Below are 18,542 nucleotides of genomic sequence, written 5' to 3' on the forward strand. Positions count from 1 at the left end.
CCACTGAGCCATCTCTCCAGCCCCATGGATAATTCTTATAATTATTTTGTTGTATATAGCGTATTTTATTTCATAGAAAGGGGAAGATGGGGGCTGGTAGTGGCGGCACACACCTTCAATCTCAGCACTCGGGAGACAGGCAGGCTGGTCCCCTAGTTGAAGCTTGAATTTACAACGTGAGCACCACGACAGCCAGGGCTGTTGAAGTTATTTTTATAAAACAGTGTTTGTTTCTCTTAGCTTCTTTCTTTCTTTTTTTTTCAAGACAGGGTCTCTCTGTGTAGTCTTGGCTGTCCTGGACTCACTTTGTAGACCAGGCTGGCCTTGAACTCACAGCAATCCACCTGCCTCAGCACCCCCCCCCCCCCGTGTTGGGATTTTTTTTTTTTTTTGGTTCTGAGCCTAACCTTTAACAGCTGAGCCATCTCTCCAGCCCCGGTGTTGGACCTAAAGGCGTGCGCCACCACCACCCGCCACCGGGCTTGGATTCTTTTTTTAAAACAGGTACAACTCACACACAGTACCAAGCCTGTATCCCGAATCTGTGGCATATGCCATGATTATTTCTCTTGACCCGCCCTGTGGCGCTTCCAACGCTGAGATCTTTATATTTGAGCATCTCTCTTCTCGACTGCCTCTCGGATCCCCCACCGAACACTAAGTCCTCCAGGGAAGGGCTTGGGAATGAGCCTCTTGGGTCTTTCTGGTCCCAGGCAAGCCATGAAGCAAGATAGGTGACCTGGGACTCGACCTCAGAGCTGGCGGCGGCGGCAGGGGTAGGGCCGAGCCCACCGTGTGCTCTGAACTGGAATGGGGGTGCTGGACAGCCAGAACTCGGCCGGAAGAGTCCACTGAGGTCTCCAGGGGACATCCTGAGCCAGCCCCTGTTCTCACCCAGGCCCCTCTCTGTGACCCAGTGGTTAGGCCCTTTGTGACCCAGGCCAGGAGCTAGGGGACCCTGAGTGCCGGGGGGCCGGGGGGCCGAACAGAGTAGATGGTGAGTCTCCCCCTGGGAGCAGGCCCCCCGCGCCATGGCAAGCGTGGTGGTGAAGACAATCTGGCAATCCAAAGAGATCCACGAAGCGGGGGACCCACCTGCGGGAGTCGAGAGCCGTGCCCAGCTGGTCCCCGAGGCTCCCGGGGGGGTGACCAGCCCTGTCAAGGGGATAACGAAGAAAAAGAAGGCCGTGTCCTTCCACGGGTGGGTTTCCGGCCCCCTGATGGTGACGGGTCTAGTACCCCCACACTGCCTATAGCAAAGCAGGGGTGCTAGAGGCAAGGAGGGGTGAGGAAGAGGGCATTAGGGAGGTGGGAGGGATAGACGGTGGGGGGGGGGTTTGAAGAGAGTCAGAAGATGAGCGGTGGTAGAAAGCAGGCAGTGGGGCAGAGCAGGGAGGAGGAGAAAGGCAGAGGGGAAATGCTGGGTTAAGCATGCAGGAGGCCAGTGGCATCAGGGGGTACAGGTGCTGTGTCGAGGACATAAGGCCCGCCCCTCCGGCTCCCCATCCCCACCATCTCCTGGGTCATCTGCAGGGTGGAACCCCGGATGTCCCACGAGCCGATGCACTGGTGCCTGAACCTCAAGCGGTCCTCAGCCTGCACCAACGTGTCCTTGCTTAACTTGGCTGCAATGGAGCCCGACTCCTCGGGCACAGACTCAACCACGGAGGACAGCGGTCCCCTGGCTCTGCCAGGGCCACCTGCGTCCCCTACAACACCCTGGGCTCCAGAGGACCCTGACATCACAGAACTTCTGGTGAGCAGCTGATGTGGGGAGGGCCACAGTCTACCCAATGGAGGTAGGCGGATCCAAGGAGCGAGCTGACTGAGACGGTCTAGTCACCGGCACCGGAAGAGTCCTCAATGACGGTGTCTGGAAGTCTCCTGGGGGTGTGTGGGGCGTGGTAGGAGTATAGCTCCATGGTGGAGCAGTTGGCTAGCAAGTGCGAGACCTGGGTATCCGTACTAAGCAACAGAAGAAAGAACACGCTCGTCCTTGTCATCAGGCCCCTCACTGGAGAACTCTAGGCAGGACTCTACCACGGAACTACACCAAGCTCATCTTTTACTTTTCACACAGGCTCCCACTCCTTAGTCCAGTCTGGCCTTGAAGAATTTGCATTTCTTGTGCCTCAGCCTTCCAAGTACCTGGGCTGAGAGGCCTGAGTTCACACACCCAGCTTTCCATAAATATCCCCTTAAAAGCTTAAGATAAAGTGTCAGGAGTAGTAGACAGAGACACAACTCCAAGCTGTCACCCGCAGCTACGTGAGGCACTGTTTTTGCTGTTGTTTTTGTTTCTGAGACAAGGGTCTTGCTATGTAGTCCTGGCTGGTCTGGAACCACAGAGATTCCTCCTGCCTCGGCCACTTGCTGGAATTAAAGACATGCACCACCACGCCCAGGCTGAGGCTTTATCTTAATCTCCCAGGAACCTGGACTCAGGCCAAACTGAAGTTTGTGGGGACTAGCCAGGTTCTAAGGCAGAGCTGGAGATTTCATTTAAAACACTTAATATAGACTTTAATCATGCCGGTTAGGAGGAGAGGTGCTCGGAGGAAACAAGGCCCACGTGTGTGTGTGTGTGTGTGTGTGTGTGTGTGTGTGTGTGTGTGTGTGTGTGAGCACGCGCGTGCACGCGCTTACCAAGGAAGAACGCCAACAAAGTGTCTCAGCATCAGCCGGTACTCCACTTTGGTGGCTCTCGAGTTATGTCTCTAAAGCTTGCTAAGAAAGCTGTTCCTGCTGGGTGATGGTGGCGCACACCTTTAATCCCAGCACTGGGGAGGCAGAGGCAAGTGGATCGCTGTGAGTTCGAGGCCAGCCTGGTCTACAAAGCAAGTCCAGGACAGCCCAGGCTACACAGAGAAACCCTGTCTCAAAAAACCATAAATAAATATTAAAAAAAAAAAATAGAAAGAAAGAAAGAAAAGAAAGCTTCCCGTCCATCTCTCTCTCCCCATGGAGTGATACAGTGGTGGGAGGGGCATGTCCCACAATGCACTTGTGGGTGCCAAAGGATAACTTGGAGAAGTAGGTTCTCTCCTTCCACGGTCTGGAGCCCAAGGACCGAACTCAGGTCCTCAGGCTTGGAGGCGATTGCCTTTACTCTCTGCTGAGCCAGCCTACCTGCCCTCCGCAACACACACACTTTGTTTTTTTTTTTTTTTTTTTTTTTTTTTTTGGTTTTTTTCGAGACAGGTTTCTCTGTGTAGCCTTGGTCATCCTGGACTCACTTTGTAGACCAGGCTGGCCTCGAACTCACAGTGATCCGCCTGCCTCTGCCTCCCGAGTACTGGGATTAAAGGCGTGCGCCACCACGCCCGGCCTTTTTTTTTTTTTTTTTTTTTTGAGGCAGGGTTTCTGTGTGCTGGGATTTTAAAAAGATGCTTATTTTATGTGTAAGAGTGTTCTGCCTGCATGTATGTAAGAGCACCGTATGCGTGTCTGGGGCCCAAGGAGACTAGGAAAGAGCATCCAATCCCTCTGAAACTGGAACTACAGGTGATTTTTGAGCTGCTATGTGGATTCTGGGAACCAAACCTGGGTCTTCCACAAAAGCAGCCAGTGATCCTAACCGCTGGGCCTCTCCTTCAGCCTTTATTCTTTATTTTTTCAATTCTTTTTTAAAAATTACATTGATTTGTTTTTGTGTGGGGCGGGGCACGTGTGTGCTGTACCACACATGAGGAGATCAGAGGACGACTTAGCGGCTCCCCTCTCATCCAGTGGGGCTAGGGATCAGACTCAGGCCATCCTGACACAGTACGCATCTCATCGCCCCAGATCTGCTTCCTTTAGCTTCTGTCTTGCTGAACAGGGCCACAGACCTGATCTATCTAGAGTCCAAAAGCCTCAGCCTGTCTTGCCAAGACAGTCTGAGCACGGAGATTGGGAGGTCATCATGTGACGGCAACCAGGACAAGATGATGTCATCATTTGAGACATTAAGCCCTGTATAAGGGCCAGTGTGATGACTCCGTGGACGCTTCCAAGCCCAACAAGTTCAATCCCAGAAACCCACAGGCCAGAGGGAAGCAAATAAATAGAAAAATATAGAAATGCCAGGCATGGTGTCTCATGCCTTTGATCTCAGCATTTGGGAGGCAAAAGCAGGCTGATTTCTGTGACTTGGAGGCCAGCCTGGGCTACATAGACCTTGTCTTTTTTTTTTTTAAGATTTATTATTCATACAGCATTCTACCTACATGTGCCTATATACCAGATCTCATTATAGATGGTTGTGAGCCAACCAGGTGGTTGCTGGGAATTGAACTCAGGACCTCTGGAAGAACAGACAGTGCTCTTAACTTCTGAGCCATCTCTCCGACCCTAGACCTTGACTAACACAAACAAACCAAACTAAGGCAGAATCTGATAATTAACCATGCTCAGCCTTTAATCCCAGCACTCTGGAGGCAGAAGCAGGTGGATCACTGTGAGTTTGAGGCCAGCCTGGTCTACAAAGTGAGTCCAGGACAGCCAAGGCTACACAGAGAAACCCTGTCTCGAAAAACAAAACAAAACAAACAAAATCATACTCTGTGAATCCTGGAAGGTTGAGGACATGTGTCTCCCCCAAGCGTCCTTGAGGAATATGTATATATCGCCTTAATGATGACAGAAGGAGTAGCACGTGGCAGAATCCGAGACAGAAAGCCCAGCCCATCTCCAGATGCTGTCCTTAGGAGGAAGAGGAGCCCGCTCACTCACACCCAAGCCTCTGTGTGGCAGCCGGGCGACAGTCCCAAGTGCTGGCAGCAGCAGTAGTTATTCCTGTCAGTATTCAGCCTCGTTTCTCTGTCGGTGAAGAGATGGAAGCCCAGAGAGGTTAAGTAACATGAGCAAGGTCACACAGCTTGGAAGTAGAGGAACCAGCTTAGAAAATCATGGCAGAGCGTTGGTATGGTGACAGCCTATGCTGGTGGGGACAGTACAGGACACGTGACACCCTGAGGAAGAGTAGTCAGAGCGGCTGTGCGGAAGAGAGAACACACAGAGCAAGCAGACCTTGAGGCTGAAGTAAGACAGGGGAAAGCATTGCGTCCACCAGGAATAGCATGTGCGAAGAGACGAGGGCTAACCTAAGCGTCTGGGAAAGGAGAAGGGACAGGACTGCAGCACATGGGAGAGACGGGCTGGAGGGAGAGCAGGACACTGCCCACACAGGCTGCAAACATGGGGATGGTCCCAAGGGCCACAGGGAGCCACTGTGGATTCAGTGAGGAGGAAGCTGGGCTCTCTTCCCGTTCACTGCTGTATAATGACCCAGTTTAAAGATGAAGGCAAAGTTAACGGGGCGCGGTGTGGGGGTGGGCATAGGAGGCAGAATCATTCCTAAGGTCACAAGGCTGTGGAGTGCTTATAAGAACCAGAGGCTGGGGCTGGAGGGATAGCTCAGCAGTTAAGAGCACTGGCTGCTCTTCCAGAGGTCCTGAGTTCAGTTCCCAGCAACCACATGGTGGCTCACAGTCATATGTAATGTGGTCTGATGCCCTCTTCTGGTGTGCAGGTGTAATCTGTGTATGTAATAAATAGGTACATCTATTTTTTTTTTTTTTCCTCTGTGCAGCCTTGGCTGTCCTGGACTCACTTTGTAGACCAGGCTGGCCTTGAACTCATAGTGATCCACCTGCCTCTGCCTCCTGAATGCTGGGATTAAAGTCATGCGCCATCACGGCCGGCCATAAATCATTAAAAAAAAAAAAAAAAAGGAAAGAAAAGAAAAGAAAAAAGAACCATAGGCTGAATTAGGAGGCTGCTGGGTTTGATACCAAAGAAAACGTCTTTCTTCCCTGAGACTCCTTTCAAGCAGGAGGTTATATGTGCAGGGGGAGAGCAGGAGGCAGGGAGCCAGAGGAGGTGAGGCTAGTGCTGGGTGGGAGGTCAGGTGTGGGATGGACGGATACATCCCCACCCCCACCCCCACGGCCTTCCAGTGGTTCTCAAGTGAGCCTGGAGCTGGATGCAGGGGACAGAGACAGAAAAGAGACCCAGAGAGGTTGGGGGGGGGGGACAGAGATCCAAAGAAAGAGGGAAAGACAGAGATTTAGAGATAGATAGGGGATACAGAGCCCAAGACCCAGAGAGAGAGAGAGAGAGAGAGAGAGAGAGAGAGAGAGAGGGAGGAGAGCCCCGAGGGTCATGGTGACTTTGGCTGATAGTGACAGTGCCAATGAGGAGAAATGGTTAGTGATGGCAAGGTGACAGGTTATCATCGGCATCATAGCTTCCCTGGAGGCAGTGGCCACCAGCTGAATGACAGCAGTGACCATCAGTGACCATCTCCCCTGCCAAGGACGCACTGACACACTCCCCATTCTGTGGCGGCTCCTTGGTCCTTCATGGACACACCGTGCCAGCTTTATTATCTTATTTTGGGGTGGAGATCTCTCCGCCCCAGTCTGGCCTGGAGTGCACATGAGCCTCAGGGTCGACAGGCATGTGCCATCACCCCCAACTTTGTAGTATTTTGGCCCTTTGATTTTTTTTTTTCCCGGACAGGGCGTTGTGCATCCCAGGTTGGCATCAAACTCACTTTGTATCCGAGGATGATGACCTTGAACTCCTGATGCTGCTGCCTCCACCTCTATGCTGACCCTAGTTATCAGCTTTGCTAATCTAGACATTAATCATCCTGTAGCTGTGGATCACAACACACGGCCTGCCCTCACTCTCATGGCAATCTATCCTTCTCTCCAGTTTACGGGAAGGGAAACTGAGACAGGTTCCAGGCAGGGAGCCATGAGGCCCGGCTGGCCTGTCCCTCATCCTCTCTCTCCTCCAAGGATCCTGGGGTACCCCTTCCCACGTTTTGACCCAGGCATCCTGTGACGGTGGCCGTAAGTCACCTAGATTGCACGGGTAGGGGCAGTGAGGTACAGCTGAGATGGCCTCCGTGAGATCACACAGGAAGTGAAGTGAGCTGGCCCAGGATGAGCGCTCCAAGTCTCCCAGTGAGCCCCATGCGGTAGCCTACTGAGTCTTCGGTTCAGAAAGACATTTTACATACTAGTTATCTACTGCATTGAAACAAGTCCTGACACTTAAAACAGCCCATTGGGGAGTGGCTAAGTCGGAAGAGCTGGCGTGAGGCCGGAGTGAGGCCGGGATGCTCGGGAGGAAGCTGTAGGCCTGGTGAGATGCAGGTGCAGTCAATACTGTGCTCGGGGGCTGTACTCAACTGATGGGATCAGTGCACAGTCACCATTTTGGCCAGGGCTGTACTCTTTGATGGCTTGACTGGGGTTGGAAGATGCCCCGCCAAGACGTTGCCCCTGTGGGTGCCTCAACTCCTTTCTGGCTTCTGGCTAGAGACCTAGGCTCCTGGTCACATGGCCTTCTTCTCCATCCATAGATGTTGATGACATGGCAGCCAACATCCCTCAGAGCATCACCTGCCTCTGCAACCTCCCAGGTGCTAAGACAACAGATGTGTGCCATGCCCAGCCTATTGCATCCTTAATTTCCAGAGTGTCAGAGGAGAGTGACTCCACCTGTTCCTGGTTTATTTCATTCTTTTTAATTATAGTGCAGAATTTTAGAATTCATTCTCTGCCACTTTGCCAACTTAATCTTTATTTTATTTTTTCTCGAGATTTGTTTATTACTTATAGATTTTGTTTGTTTTTTGTTTTTTGAGACAGGGTTTCTCTGTGTAGCCTTGGCTGCCCTGGACTCACTCTGTAGACCAGGCTGGCCTTGAACTCACAGCGATCCGCCTGCCTCTGCCTCCCGAGTGCTGGGATTAAAGGCGTGCGCCACCACGCCCGGCCTATTTATAGATTATTCTGCCTGCATGTATACCTAGATGCCAGAAGAGGGCACCAGATCAAATTAGAGATGGTTGTGAGCCACCGTGTGGTTGCTTGGAATCGAACTCAGGACCTCTGGGAGAACAGCCGGTGTCCTTAACCTCTGAGACATCTCTCCAGCCCAATCTTCATTTTCTTAAGATAAATTCTCACAGCAGGTGGTGGTGGCCCACACCTTTGATTCTAGCACTCAGGAGGCAGACACAGGCAGGTCTCTGAGTTTTAGGCCAGTCTGGTGTATAGAGCAAGTTCCAAGACAGCCAGGGTTACACAGACAAATCTTGTCTCAAAAAAAGAAAAAAATTAAACAAAAGTAAGTTCTCATTATGTAGCTCCTGGTAGCCTGGGACTCAATATGTAGACCAGGCTAGCCTCCAGCTGACAGAGATACCCCTGCCACTGCTCTCCTGTGTGCTGGCTGGGATTTATAGGTTGTGCCACATACCTAGGCACTGACAGAACCTTAATACAATGTTTATATCTTCATAGCAATCATTAAAAAATGTATTTTCATTTTACAGTCAAGGAAACTTGAGTTTAATTTTGTTTTGTTGGTTTTCGAGAAAGGGTTTCTCTGTAGCCTTAGCTGTCCTGGACGCACTTTGTAGACCAGGCTAGTTCTAACTCAGAGATTCACCTGCTTCTGCCTCCCTAGTGCTAGGATAAAGGCATGTGCCACCACTGCTTGGCTAAGACTTAGTTTTAAAAGGAAAAAACAGCTAGGCGCAGTGCTCTTGCCAGTAATCCCAATACATAAGAAGCTGAGTCAGGGAGCTGGGCGTGATGGCGCACTCGGGAGGCAGAGGCAGGTGAATCGCTGTGAGTTCAAGGCCAGCCTGGTCTACCAAGCAAGTCCAGGACAGCCAGGGTAACACACAGAGAAACTGTCTCAAAAACAAAACAAAACAAACAAATAACAACAACAAAAAAAAAAAAAAGAAAGAAAGAAAAAAAAAAAAGTAAGTGGCAGTGATAAGTTTGATCACTGTAGCAAAAAGACAGAAAACAGTTTGTACAGGGCAGAAGCTGCTGCCTCCCCGGGAACAGTTTGCTAAGAATTGAACAAAGTCAGTCATGGTGGCACAGGCCTTTAATCCTAGCACTCAGGAGGCAAAGGCCTCCTGTGAGTCTCAGGCCAGGCAGAGTGAGCTACGTAGTGAGACAGACCTCATGGTCTCTATCTAACGATCCAAGACGGTTATCACTTTTATGCTTCAGAGAGTGGGGAGACAGAAGAGGAGGAGGAGTTTTATGAGCACACATTTGTGGTTGAAACCCAGGGTCTTGCCCATACTGGCAAGTGCTCTACCACTGAGTCACACCCCAGCCTCTCACTGGAGGACTCTGGGCAGAGGCTGTACTGCTGAGCCACGCCCTCACCTCTAACCCCGGGAGTTCTAGGCACCTGCCTCACAGTTTGAAACTGTCTTCCCCACTTTCCCCAGAACACTGTAAAGTCTATATCTGGCTTTACCAAACAAGGAAACTAAATCCAAGGGTGCCACCTTTTGCCCAAGGCCACCTACCCACCCAGAGCAAAACCAAGCTGAAAACACAGGCTGCTATGCTGGCTCTAGACCTTTCTTGGTGTTAAACTATACGTGTCTCTCATTTTTCACCAGAGTGGGGTCAACAGTGGATTAGTACGTGCCAAAGACTCCATCACAAGCCTGAAGGAAAAGACTACTAGGGTTAATCAACATGTTCAGACGCTGCAGGTAGGACATGTGAGGATCCCTGGCCTGGCTTCTTCCTTTAAAATGAAGTTTGGGGGTGGGGGGTGGGGGGGGCTGGTGAGATGGCTCAGAGGTTAAGACCACTGGTTTCTCTTCCAATGGTCCTGAGTTCAATTCTCATCAACTACATGGTGGCTCACAAGCATCTATCACGAGATCTGGTGCCCTCCCCTGGCCAGTGGGCATACATGTAGGAAAACACTGTATACATACTAAATAGAATCAAGTTCTGGTCTCGGAGCCCCGCCCTCAAGGAGGATGAGACCCTGCTCCCTATATAAGCTTCTTCTCCCCTCCCCCGCCCCCTCTTCCGGCCCCCACCGCCGATGCATAACCCCGCCTCCCTTCTATGGTGAAGAGCGAGTGTTCTGTGCTGAGCGAGAATCTGGAAAGAAGGCGGCAGGAGGCAGAGGAGTTGGAGGGCTACTGCAGCCAACTGAAGGTGAGCCGCTGTGGAAGGAAGGGGTTGGGGAGAAAGGCATGAGGAGAAGGGACCTCGGCCAAGAGGGCAGAAGGGAGGACTCCTTCACCCCAGCATGCAGGAGGCCCCAGATACAATTCTAGCGCGGCCTGAGACCCGTGATCTCTGCACTTGGAAGTGCAAGATTCTTTTCAACTACATAACGACTTGGGGACCAGGATACACGAGACCCTCTTGTGGCTACCAAAAAAAAAAAAAAAAAAAGAAAAAAGAAAAAAAGAAAAAAAAGAAAAAAAAAAAAAAGAAAAGAAAAAGTCACTCTTCTGGCTTTGACGGGCACTGCAGGCGTTATTGTACATACAGACACACAGGCAAAACACCCATGCATATAAGAAAAAAAAATTTTTTCCCCGCGACAGGGTTTTTCTGTGTAGTCCTGGCTGTCCTGGAACTCACTTTGTAGACCAGGCTGGCCTTGAACCCAGAGAGATATTCGCCTGCCTCTACCTGGGGCATGAGTGCTGAGATTAAAGGCGTGCGCCTCCACCCACCACAACCACTATCACAGGCTCATACGAATAAAAATTTTTTAAATCTTTCAAAATTAAAAAAAAAAAGCACAAAAGGAGTGGGATGGTTGAAGGGTTAGCGCAGGATGGTTGAAGGGTTAGCGCAGGATGGCTGAAGGGTTAGCGCAGGATGGCTAAAGGGTTAGCGCAGGATGGTTCCGGCTAGGAAGGAAGCCTGGCTGGGAAGTGGGTGCGTCCTGCGTGGGGCAGGCAGGTGCTATGCCAAAACATGAGGCTGAAGGTGGGGGGCAGTACCGGAATGGGAAGGCAGGGCCCCCGCCCTGATGTCCTGACCCAGGAGAACTGCCGCAAGGTGACCCGTTCCGTGGAAGACGCTGAAATCAAAACCAACGTCCTGAAGCAGAACTCTGCCTTGCTGGAGGTACGAGGGTGGGCGCGGCGGGGTCCTAAGTTCGGACAGAGTCTCTAGGGATGGGGGGTGGAGGAGCTGGGGAGCGCAGGGTGTAAAGGCTCCAGAGCTGAGGGGGTGGGACCTGAATGTGGAGACTGGACGTCCAGAGGCTGGAGGGGCCCGCGGGAGGAGCCAAAAGAAAAAGAAAAAAATTGTAAAAAAGGGGTTTGGTGGGCGGGACCAGGATGGAGCCTGAGGAATCATAGTTGTGTAAAGGTGTAACCCGATTCGTCGTGGTCCCTAAGGGGCAGGGCCTGAGTTTTTGGCGGGCTGGGCAGGAGAAGGAAATGGTCGGCTGGCTGGCTGTAGCCATAGAAACAGATAGCGGGGGGGGGGGGGGGGGTGTTTGGAGCAAAGCCAGCAAGCAGGATGTCCAGTCAGATGCAAGCGTACTTTCCACTATCCTCTTTCCACACTACTTTGCAGTCTCGGGGATCCCTAGGGTGCAGTTACCTGCGGTGGCAAGATGTTGGACACCCTGACTCGTTGTCCTCCCTTGCCCAGGAGAAGCTAAGATACCTCCAGCAGCAACTGCAGGACGAGACGCCGCGGAGGCAGGAGGCCGAGCTGCAGGAGCTGGAGCAGAAGCTGGAGGCCGGCCTCTCCCGGCACGGGTTGGGCCCCGCCACCCCCATTCAGGGATGCTCCGGGCCCCCGGGCAGCCCCGAGGAACCCCCGCGCCCACGAGGCTTGGCCTCCAGTGCCTGGGGCATGACGCTCCGCGCAGGGGAGGGGCCCTCGCTGAGCGAGCAGGAGTTGCAGAAGGTCTCCGCCGGCTTGGAGGAGCTGAGGTGGGCGGGGACAGGAGGAGGTGGGCGGACCTGGCCCCGCGTGGGCGGGGTTTGAACAGGGTGGGTCCCACAGGGGTGAGTCTGGGTAAGGATTTGGGTGGTGGCATCAGTGGTACACACAAACACACACACACACACACACACACACATGGTGAAGGGGAGAGATGGGGGAGGAAAAGGGCGGAGCATGGTGGCAGGGGTCTTTAATAACAGCACTGGGAGGCAGAGGCAGGCGGATCTCTCTGAATTCGAGGCCAGCCTGGTCTACAAAGTGAGCCTAGGGACAGCCAAGGCTACACAGAGAAACCGTGTCTGGAACGCCCACCCCCACCCCGAAAAAAAGAATGTTCCAGTACAACCAGGACTACATAGACTCTGTCTGTGTTTCTGAGAGTGGGTTTTTCTGTGTACCCCGGCTGTCCTGGAACTCATTCTGTAGAAGAGGCTAACCTCGAACTCGGAGATCTGCCTGCCTCTGCCTCCCAAGCGCTAGCTTTAAAGGCGTGCACCACCACCACCCAGCAACAGACCCTGTCATTAAATGAAAGAAAGAAAGAAACGAAGGAAGGAAGAAAGAAAAGGGGAAAGAAAACAATGTGTTGATCTCTGTGGGGCAAGGTCGAGGGGACATGCATGGTCAGATCTTTCTTCCCTTCTGATTCTCGCAGGAGGGAGGTGTCCTCGCTGGCAGCCCGGTGGCATCAGGAGGAGGGGGCGGTGCAGGAGGCCCTGCGGTTGCTCGGAGGCCTGGGTGGCCGGCTGGATGGCTTCCTGGGCCAGTGGGAGAGGGCCCAGCGGGAGCAAGCACAGTCCGCGCGGGGCTTGCAGGAGCTGCGAGGCCGGGCCGATGAGCTGTGCACAATGTAAGAGCTTGGCAGGTGCTGGAGGGTCCATGTCCGTGGGAAAGTGGGACCAACCCTTGAGGAAAAAGGATTGACCAATCTGCTGGGGTTAAGCGACCTCTACCAAAAGGTAGAAGTTGCCTAGAATCGCCAGTGAGGGGCTGGAGGTGTGTCCCCAGCCTAAAATATTCCTGCTATGGATTGAGGGTGTGACTTTGAGGTAAAGTCCTCTGCTTAGGCTCCAACAATAAGAAATAAGAGCATGGCCTTTAATCCCAGCACTTGGGAAGCACAGGCAGGCAACTACATGGTGGCGCCCAACCATCTATAATGAGATCTGGTGCCCTCTTCTGGCCTACAGGTGAACATGCAGGCAGAACACTGTATACATAATAAATAAAAAAATTTAAAAAGGTGTGCCTTCGCCACTAGGCCTGGCTTGAGCCATGCTCTTTGTTTGTTTTGTTTTCGAAACAGAGTTTTTCTCTGTGTAGCCTTGGTTGTCCTGGACACGCTTTGTAGACCAGGCTGGCCTCGAACTCAGAGATCCGCCTACCTCTGCTTCTACAAAGGGAGTCCAGGACAGCCAGGGCTACAGAGAAACCGAAAAAGAAGGAAAGCAAGGTGGGCTAGTGGGGCCGGGGCTAATAGTGGGCATTGCAAGGTCCCTACACTGGCTGTTCTCCCACCTCAGGGTAGAGAGGTCTGCGGTGTCTGTTGCTTCTCTGAGGAGCGAGCTGGAGGCACTGGGCCCAGTGAAGCCACTTCTGGAGGAGCTGGGGCGGCAACTTCAGAACTCCCGAAGGGGAGCGGACCACGTCTTGAACTTGGATCGGTCTGCCCAAGGCCCCTGTGCCCGATGCGCCAGGTATGGGGAGGGCAGCTGCTGTGTGGTGGGTCACCCATAGGCGAGAATGTCGCCCTTGTGAGAGATGTTCCTGTGGGTTGCAGAATGAGAGCCCTGTTGCATTGTGGGAACAACTCTTCTACCCTTCCTCTGTGGTAAAAGTTGGCTTCTTGTGGAAAGCAGAGATTGGCTGCATGGGAATTTGAGACTTGGCACATTTCCAGCACGCTGTGGGGAAGGCAGGGCTGTCATGAGGGTGGGTTCTCCCCAACATAATGCCAGGAGCAGAGGGATAGCTCAGTCAAGAAAGTGTTTGCCTTGCAAGCAGACAGGAGGGTCCCTGTACCAGGCAGTCTGCCTGGATCTAGGACGCCCAGGTCCGGGAACCCTGTCTTTAAAAATAAGGTAGAGAGATAGAGAGCAGTCCAGAGCACAGGGCATGGAAGATCTCTGTGAGTTTGAGGCCAGCCTGGTCTACAAAGTGAGTCCAGGACAGTCAAGGCTACACAGAAAAACCCTGGTTTTTTTTTGTTGTTGTTGTTGTTTTGTTTTGTTTTCTGATCAAGATTTCCTTTAATCCAGACGAGTAAGACTTTATATAGTGAGGTCAATAGGATCTTGAAAAGCCCTGTCTTGGAAAAACAAACAAACAAACAAACAAAAACAAAAAGCACTGGCTGTTCTTCCAGAGGTCCTGACTTTAGATTTCAGCACCCACATAGCGGTTCACAGCCACCTATAATTGTAGTCCCATGGGATCCAATGCCCTCTTCTGGTGTGCAGACCTACATGCAGACAAAATAATCATATGTAAGCAAATACATCTTTTTTTTTTAAAGAGAGAGAGCGGGGGCGGGGAATAGTAAGGGCCTGACATGGTTGTGTACACCTTTAATCCCAGCACTAGGAGGCAGAGGCAGATTTATTGCTGTGCATTTGAGGCTAGCCTGGTCTACATAGCAAATTCCAGGCCAGCCAGGGCTACCTAGAGACACAGTAAATAGATAGATAGACAGACAGATAAAATGTAGGGTCAAAGGTGGCACAGTGAATAGTGTTTGTTCTGAGAGCCAAACTCACAACCTTACAACAGGCAGAGAGAGCACTGACTGCTTTTCCAGAGAGGACCCAGGCTCCCTTCCCAGCTCCTACATGGTGGTTTTCAAGTGCCTGTAACTCCAGTTCCACAAGAGCCAACACCTTCCTTTGGCCTCAGTAGGCACCCATCTGTCCACAGATGGCATTCTTGCACACGTGCGCATGCACACACACACACACACACACACACACACACACACAATCTTAAAAGCCAGGTGGTTAGGAATTGAACTCAGGACCTCTGGAAGAGCAGACAGTGCTCTTAACCTCTGAGTCATCTCTCCAGCCCGTGGCAGGATGGTTTCATGAGGTGCCTAAAGAAACAGGGTCATAGCCGGGCAGTGGTGGTGCACACCTTTAGTCCCAGCACTCGGGAGGCAGAGGCAGACGGATCGCTGTGAGTTCGAGGCCAGCCTGGTCTACAAAGTGAGTCCAGGACAGCCAAGGCTACACAGAGAAACCCTGTCTTGAACAAACAAAAAAACCCAGGGCCAGGCATGTTGGTTGGTTTGTTCATGCCTTTACTCCAAGCAGTCTGGAGGCAGAGTCAGACAGATCTCTGTGAGTTCCAGTTCAGACTGGTCTACAGAGTGAGTTCTAGGACGGCCAGGACTTATGTAGAGAGACCTCCTTCTCAACAAAAAAAATAAACCAAAATGGCCACACCGAGCCTAATCCAGGGCCTCATCCATCTGGCAACCAACCCCTTCACAGCCAGGGGCAGCAGCTGTCCACGGAGTCGCTGCAGCAGCTTCTGGAACGTGCGCTGACCCCGCTGGTGGATGAAGTGAAACAGAAAGGCCTGGCCCCTGCCTGCCCCAGCTGCCAGAGGCTCCACAAGAAGATTCTGGTACCAGGGACCCATAGGCTGCCATGACCCATCCTTACTTTTGTGTTTGGCAGGGTGTGGGGAGCCCCAGCTCAGGAGTCCTGCTGGACTGTGGCAGGAAGTGGGGACGGGGGGCTGTGTGGAGCAGCAGGACAGAGGACTTGGTGGTTGCTGAGCCACAGCCCAGTCACTCTGCAACCTGCGGTGACAAACGCTGGCCCACAGCAGGATATGACACCGGGGCTGGAATATCATAGGACATGTATGGCAGAATCTTCTCTGCAGCTCATGGAATATGGGCCTGACTTTCTGAGGCCCTCCAGGGAGGTCATTGGTCTCAGAGGGACCCTTGATGCCAGACTGAGGGACCCATTGACACAAACCACAGTCCCATGGCTCTTAGGACTTAGGGCCTTGATGCACTGTTGGACATAGAGAGCCAGCATGTGGTATTGGCTTACAGGATGAAGGGATAGAAATGACAGTGAGCAGGGATTTATGGGAGGTGATGGCCTGGTGCACTGTGGGATATGGAGGTTAGTGCATGATGGGAGTTGGCCCTAGGCATGATGGGATATGAATTGTAGTAAGCGGCATCCCCACTAGTACATAGAACGCTATGGGGCCTGGTGAACAGCGGGACATAGAACACTGACTCTAGGGACCATTCTTGTGACAGAGGCTGGCATCACAGATGCAGGGTCTTAAGAATTATGGGATGTAGAAGGGTACCACAGGATGCTGGGTACATACAATATAGGACAATTCAAAGGCATCAGGGGACAGTACTTCAGTTGTGCCTCGGCTTGCTGGGACACAGGCCAATGCACTAGGGACATTCACAGGCGTCTTGACATGTGCGACTGGAAAGACCAGTGAATTGTGGGATACCCCGGGGGTAATTTCCCAGACTCAAGGCCTGATGGGTTACCTTGGGTGGTGTGCGGGCTCTGTGGGACCCTGCCCCTTGCCCTCCGCGACCCAGCTCCCCCTCCACCCCCAGCCCAGTCCAGTAAGCCCAGGGGCGCCTACACTCCTCTCCCCAGGAGCTGGAGCGCCAGGCCTTGGCCAAACATGTCAGGGCAGAGGCCCTGAGCTCCACCCTTCGGCTGGCTCAAGACGAAGCCCTTCGGGCCAAGAACCTGCTGCTGACGGACAGGATGAAGCCGGAGTGAGAACAGAGGCGGAGGGCATGGGAGGAGGGTGAGGTCTCTGGATGGGGCCTGGATCCTCCTCCTGCCCCTCACCCACCCCAGGCCCCAGCTGGGTCTCTGCCTTGCTTATGCACTGCACCATGGCTGGTTGTCATTGCAGGGAGAAGGTGGCCACTTTGGACTATATGCATTTGAAGATGTGTTCCCTCCATGACCAGCTCAGCCACCTGCCACTTGAGGGGTCCACAGGGGCAATGGGGGGAGGAAGCAATGGCGGAGCTCCCCCTAAACGTGGGGGCCCAGGCTCTGAACAATAAATGGCCTCTCATGCTGGCATGAATTCTGACTCTGAATTTGCATCAAGAAGTATAGCCATAGCCAGGCGTGGTGGCGCACGCCTTTAATCCCAGCACTCGGGAGGCAGAGGCAGGCAGATCGCTGTGAGTTCGAGGCCAGCCTGGTCTACAAAGTGAGTTGAGGACAGCCAGGGCTACACAGAGAAACCCTGTCTTGGAAAAAAAAAAGGGGGGGGGGCTGGAGAGATGGCTCAGCAGTTAAGAGCACTGGCTGCTCTTCTAGAGGTCCTGAGTTCAATTCCCAGCAACCACATAGTGGCTCGCAACCATCTACAATGAGATCTGGTGCCCTCTTATGGTGTGCAAGTGTACATGCAAGCAAAACACTGTATATGTAATAACTAAATCTTAAAAAAAAAAAAAAGTATAGCCATAAGGTGTGGATCCATGGGATCTGGGATAGCCTGGGTTACACTCCATCTCAAAAACAAAATGGAAAAGGGACACAGATTCATTGCAGAGAGCTGGTTGAGCTGGAGAGCTGGTGAATATTCCTACCACTCAGCATGCACCTGTCAGCACCAGACGTAGCTACACAGAAACTTCCAAGCTAGGCTGCCTCAAAAGAGCAAAGGGGCCCGGGAGATGGTTCAGTGGTTGAGGGCACTTCATGCTCTTGCGATGTAACTGAGTTCATTTCCAGGCACCCACACGGTGGCTCACAATTATCTGCAACTCCAGAGCCAGGAAATCTGACTTGCTGGCCTCTGCTGATACCACATGCGTGTACACAGGGCACAGAACACACAGGACACTGAGTCACATTTAAAAAAAAGAAAAGTTCCAAGATGGGGGTGGGTCTCGGGTGTCTTTCGGCTGATGGGCCACACGTGGGGTGGCCCATGTCAAGTGCCCACGGTGAGGAGGGTTCAGCTGGCATGTATAGGGCCCTCACCCCCACTTCTTGGTGCTGCCCGGGGTAGGAGTGAGCATGCTCAATGTTTTCCTGAAGTTGCAACACAGAGAGCACAGGAGTTCATCACCAACCCCCACCTCTGCAGGACCAAGCCCTTCCCCGGGGAGACAGTAACCATGCGCTCTCCTACACTCCTCATGTGAACCCACTTCTGACTGTCTCCCAGGCAACAAGGGACCACAGCACTGGTTTGGAGCATTACTCTGCCTGTGGACCACAAAAGCATTGGATGCTACGCTCATCTTTCCTTGTATCAAAGGGTGACCATTACACCGATCTTCCATCCCTTTGCTCCTAAGAGGAGATGGCTTAAATAAATAAAAAAAATTTTTTTTAAAGTCAAGAGAAAGGGGCTAGGCGTGGTGGTGCACACATTTAATCCCAGCACTCAGGAGGCAGAGGCAGGTGGATTGCTGGTCTACAAAGCGAGTCCAGAATACTCAGGGCTACACAGAGGAACCCTGTCTCGAAAAACAAAACAAAAGCAAAACAAAGAAACAGGAAAAAAGGAAAGAGAAAGGTAAGGGGTAAGGAAAAGAATAATGAAGAGGAACAGAGGAGGAAGAGGCCATTATCCTGAGGCTCTATGGAGCTTTACTGCCCCCCCCCCCAGCCCCCCAGGCCCTTGGAGAGTCCTTCATCGCACTCTGCAAATGAGGCTGATACTTCTGGTTTTGTTTTGCTTTGTTTTGAGACTGGGTCCCACCATGTAGGTTTGTGTGTGTGTGTGTGTGTGTGTGTGTGTGTGTGTGTGTGT

At 52.4% G+C, this 18,542-nt stretch overlaps 1 protein-coding gene across 2 annotated transcripts; it reads left to right on the forward strand.

Moving 5' to 3' along the window:
• The first annotated feature begins 1,031 nt into the window (after window positions 1–1,031).
• On the forward strand, window positions 1,032–16,930 carry Tsks (testis specific serine kinase substrate). Of its 2 annotated transcripts, none has more exons than XM_051149423.1 (11): window positions 1,032–1,201; window positions 1,534–1,756; window positions 9,437–9,532; window positions 9,909–9,992; window positions 10,812–10,922; window positions 11,457–11,743; window positions 12,412–12,606; window positions 13,280–13,453; window positions 15,245–15,380; window positions 16,406–16,530; window positions 16,674–16,930. In XM_051149423.1, exons 1-11 carry the CDS (start codon window positions 1,032–1,034, stop codon window positions 16,828–16,830), a joined length of 1,758 nt encoding a protein of 585 aa, XP_051005380.1. In that variant the 3' UTR covers window positions 16,831–16,930. The 2 variants fall into 2 exon arrangements, with proteins under 2 accessions (XP_051005380.1, XP_051005381.1); XM_051149424.1 differs by having other exon boundaries at window positions 10,839–10,922.
• Window positions 16,931–18,542: the final 1,612 nt, after the last annotated feature.

This window comes from Acomys russatus, chromosome 7 (genome assembly GCF_903995435.1).
Source record: "Acomys russatus chromosome 7, mAcoRus1.1, whole genome shotgun sequence".
NCBI classification, from domain to species: Eukaryota; Metazoa; Chordata; class Mammalia; order Rodentia; family Muridae; genus Acomys; species Acomys russatus.

Coding starts and splice junctions, on each gene's coding strand:
- Tsks (XM_051149423.1), top strand. CDS start 1,032: ATGGCAAGCGTGGTGGTGAAGACAATCTGGCAATCCAAAGAGATCCAC. Junction 1,757..9,436: donor CTGACATCACAGAACTTCTG/GTGAGCAGCTGA, acceptor ATTTTTCACCAG/AGTGGGGTCAACAGTGGATT. Junction 9,993..10,811: donor GCTACTGCAGCCAACTGAAG/GTGAGCCGCTGT, acceptor ATGGGAAGGCAG/GGCCCCCGCCCTGATGTCCT.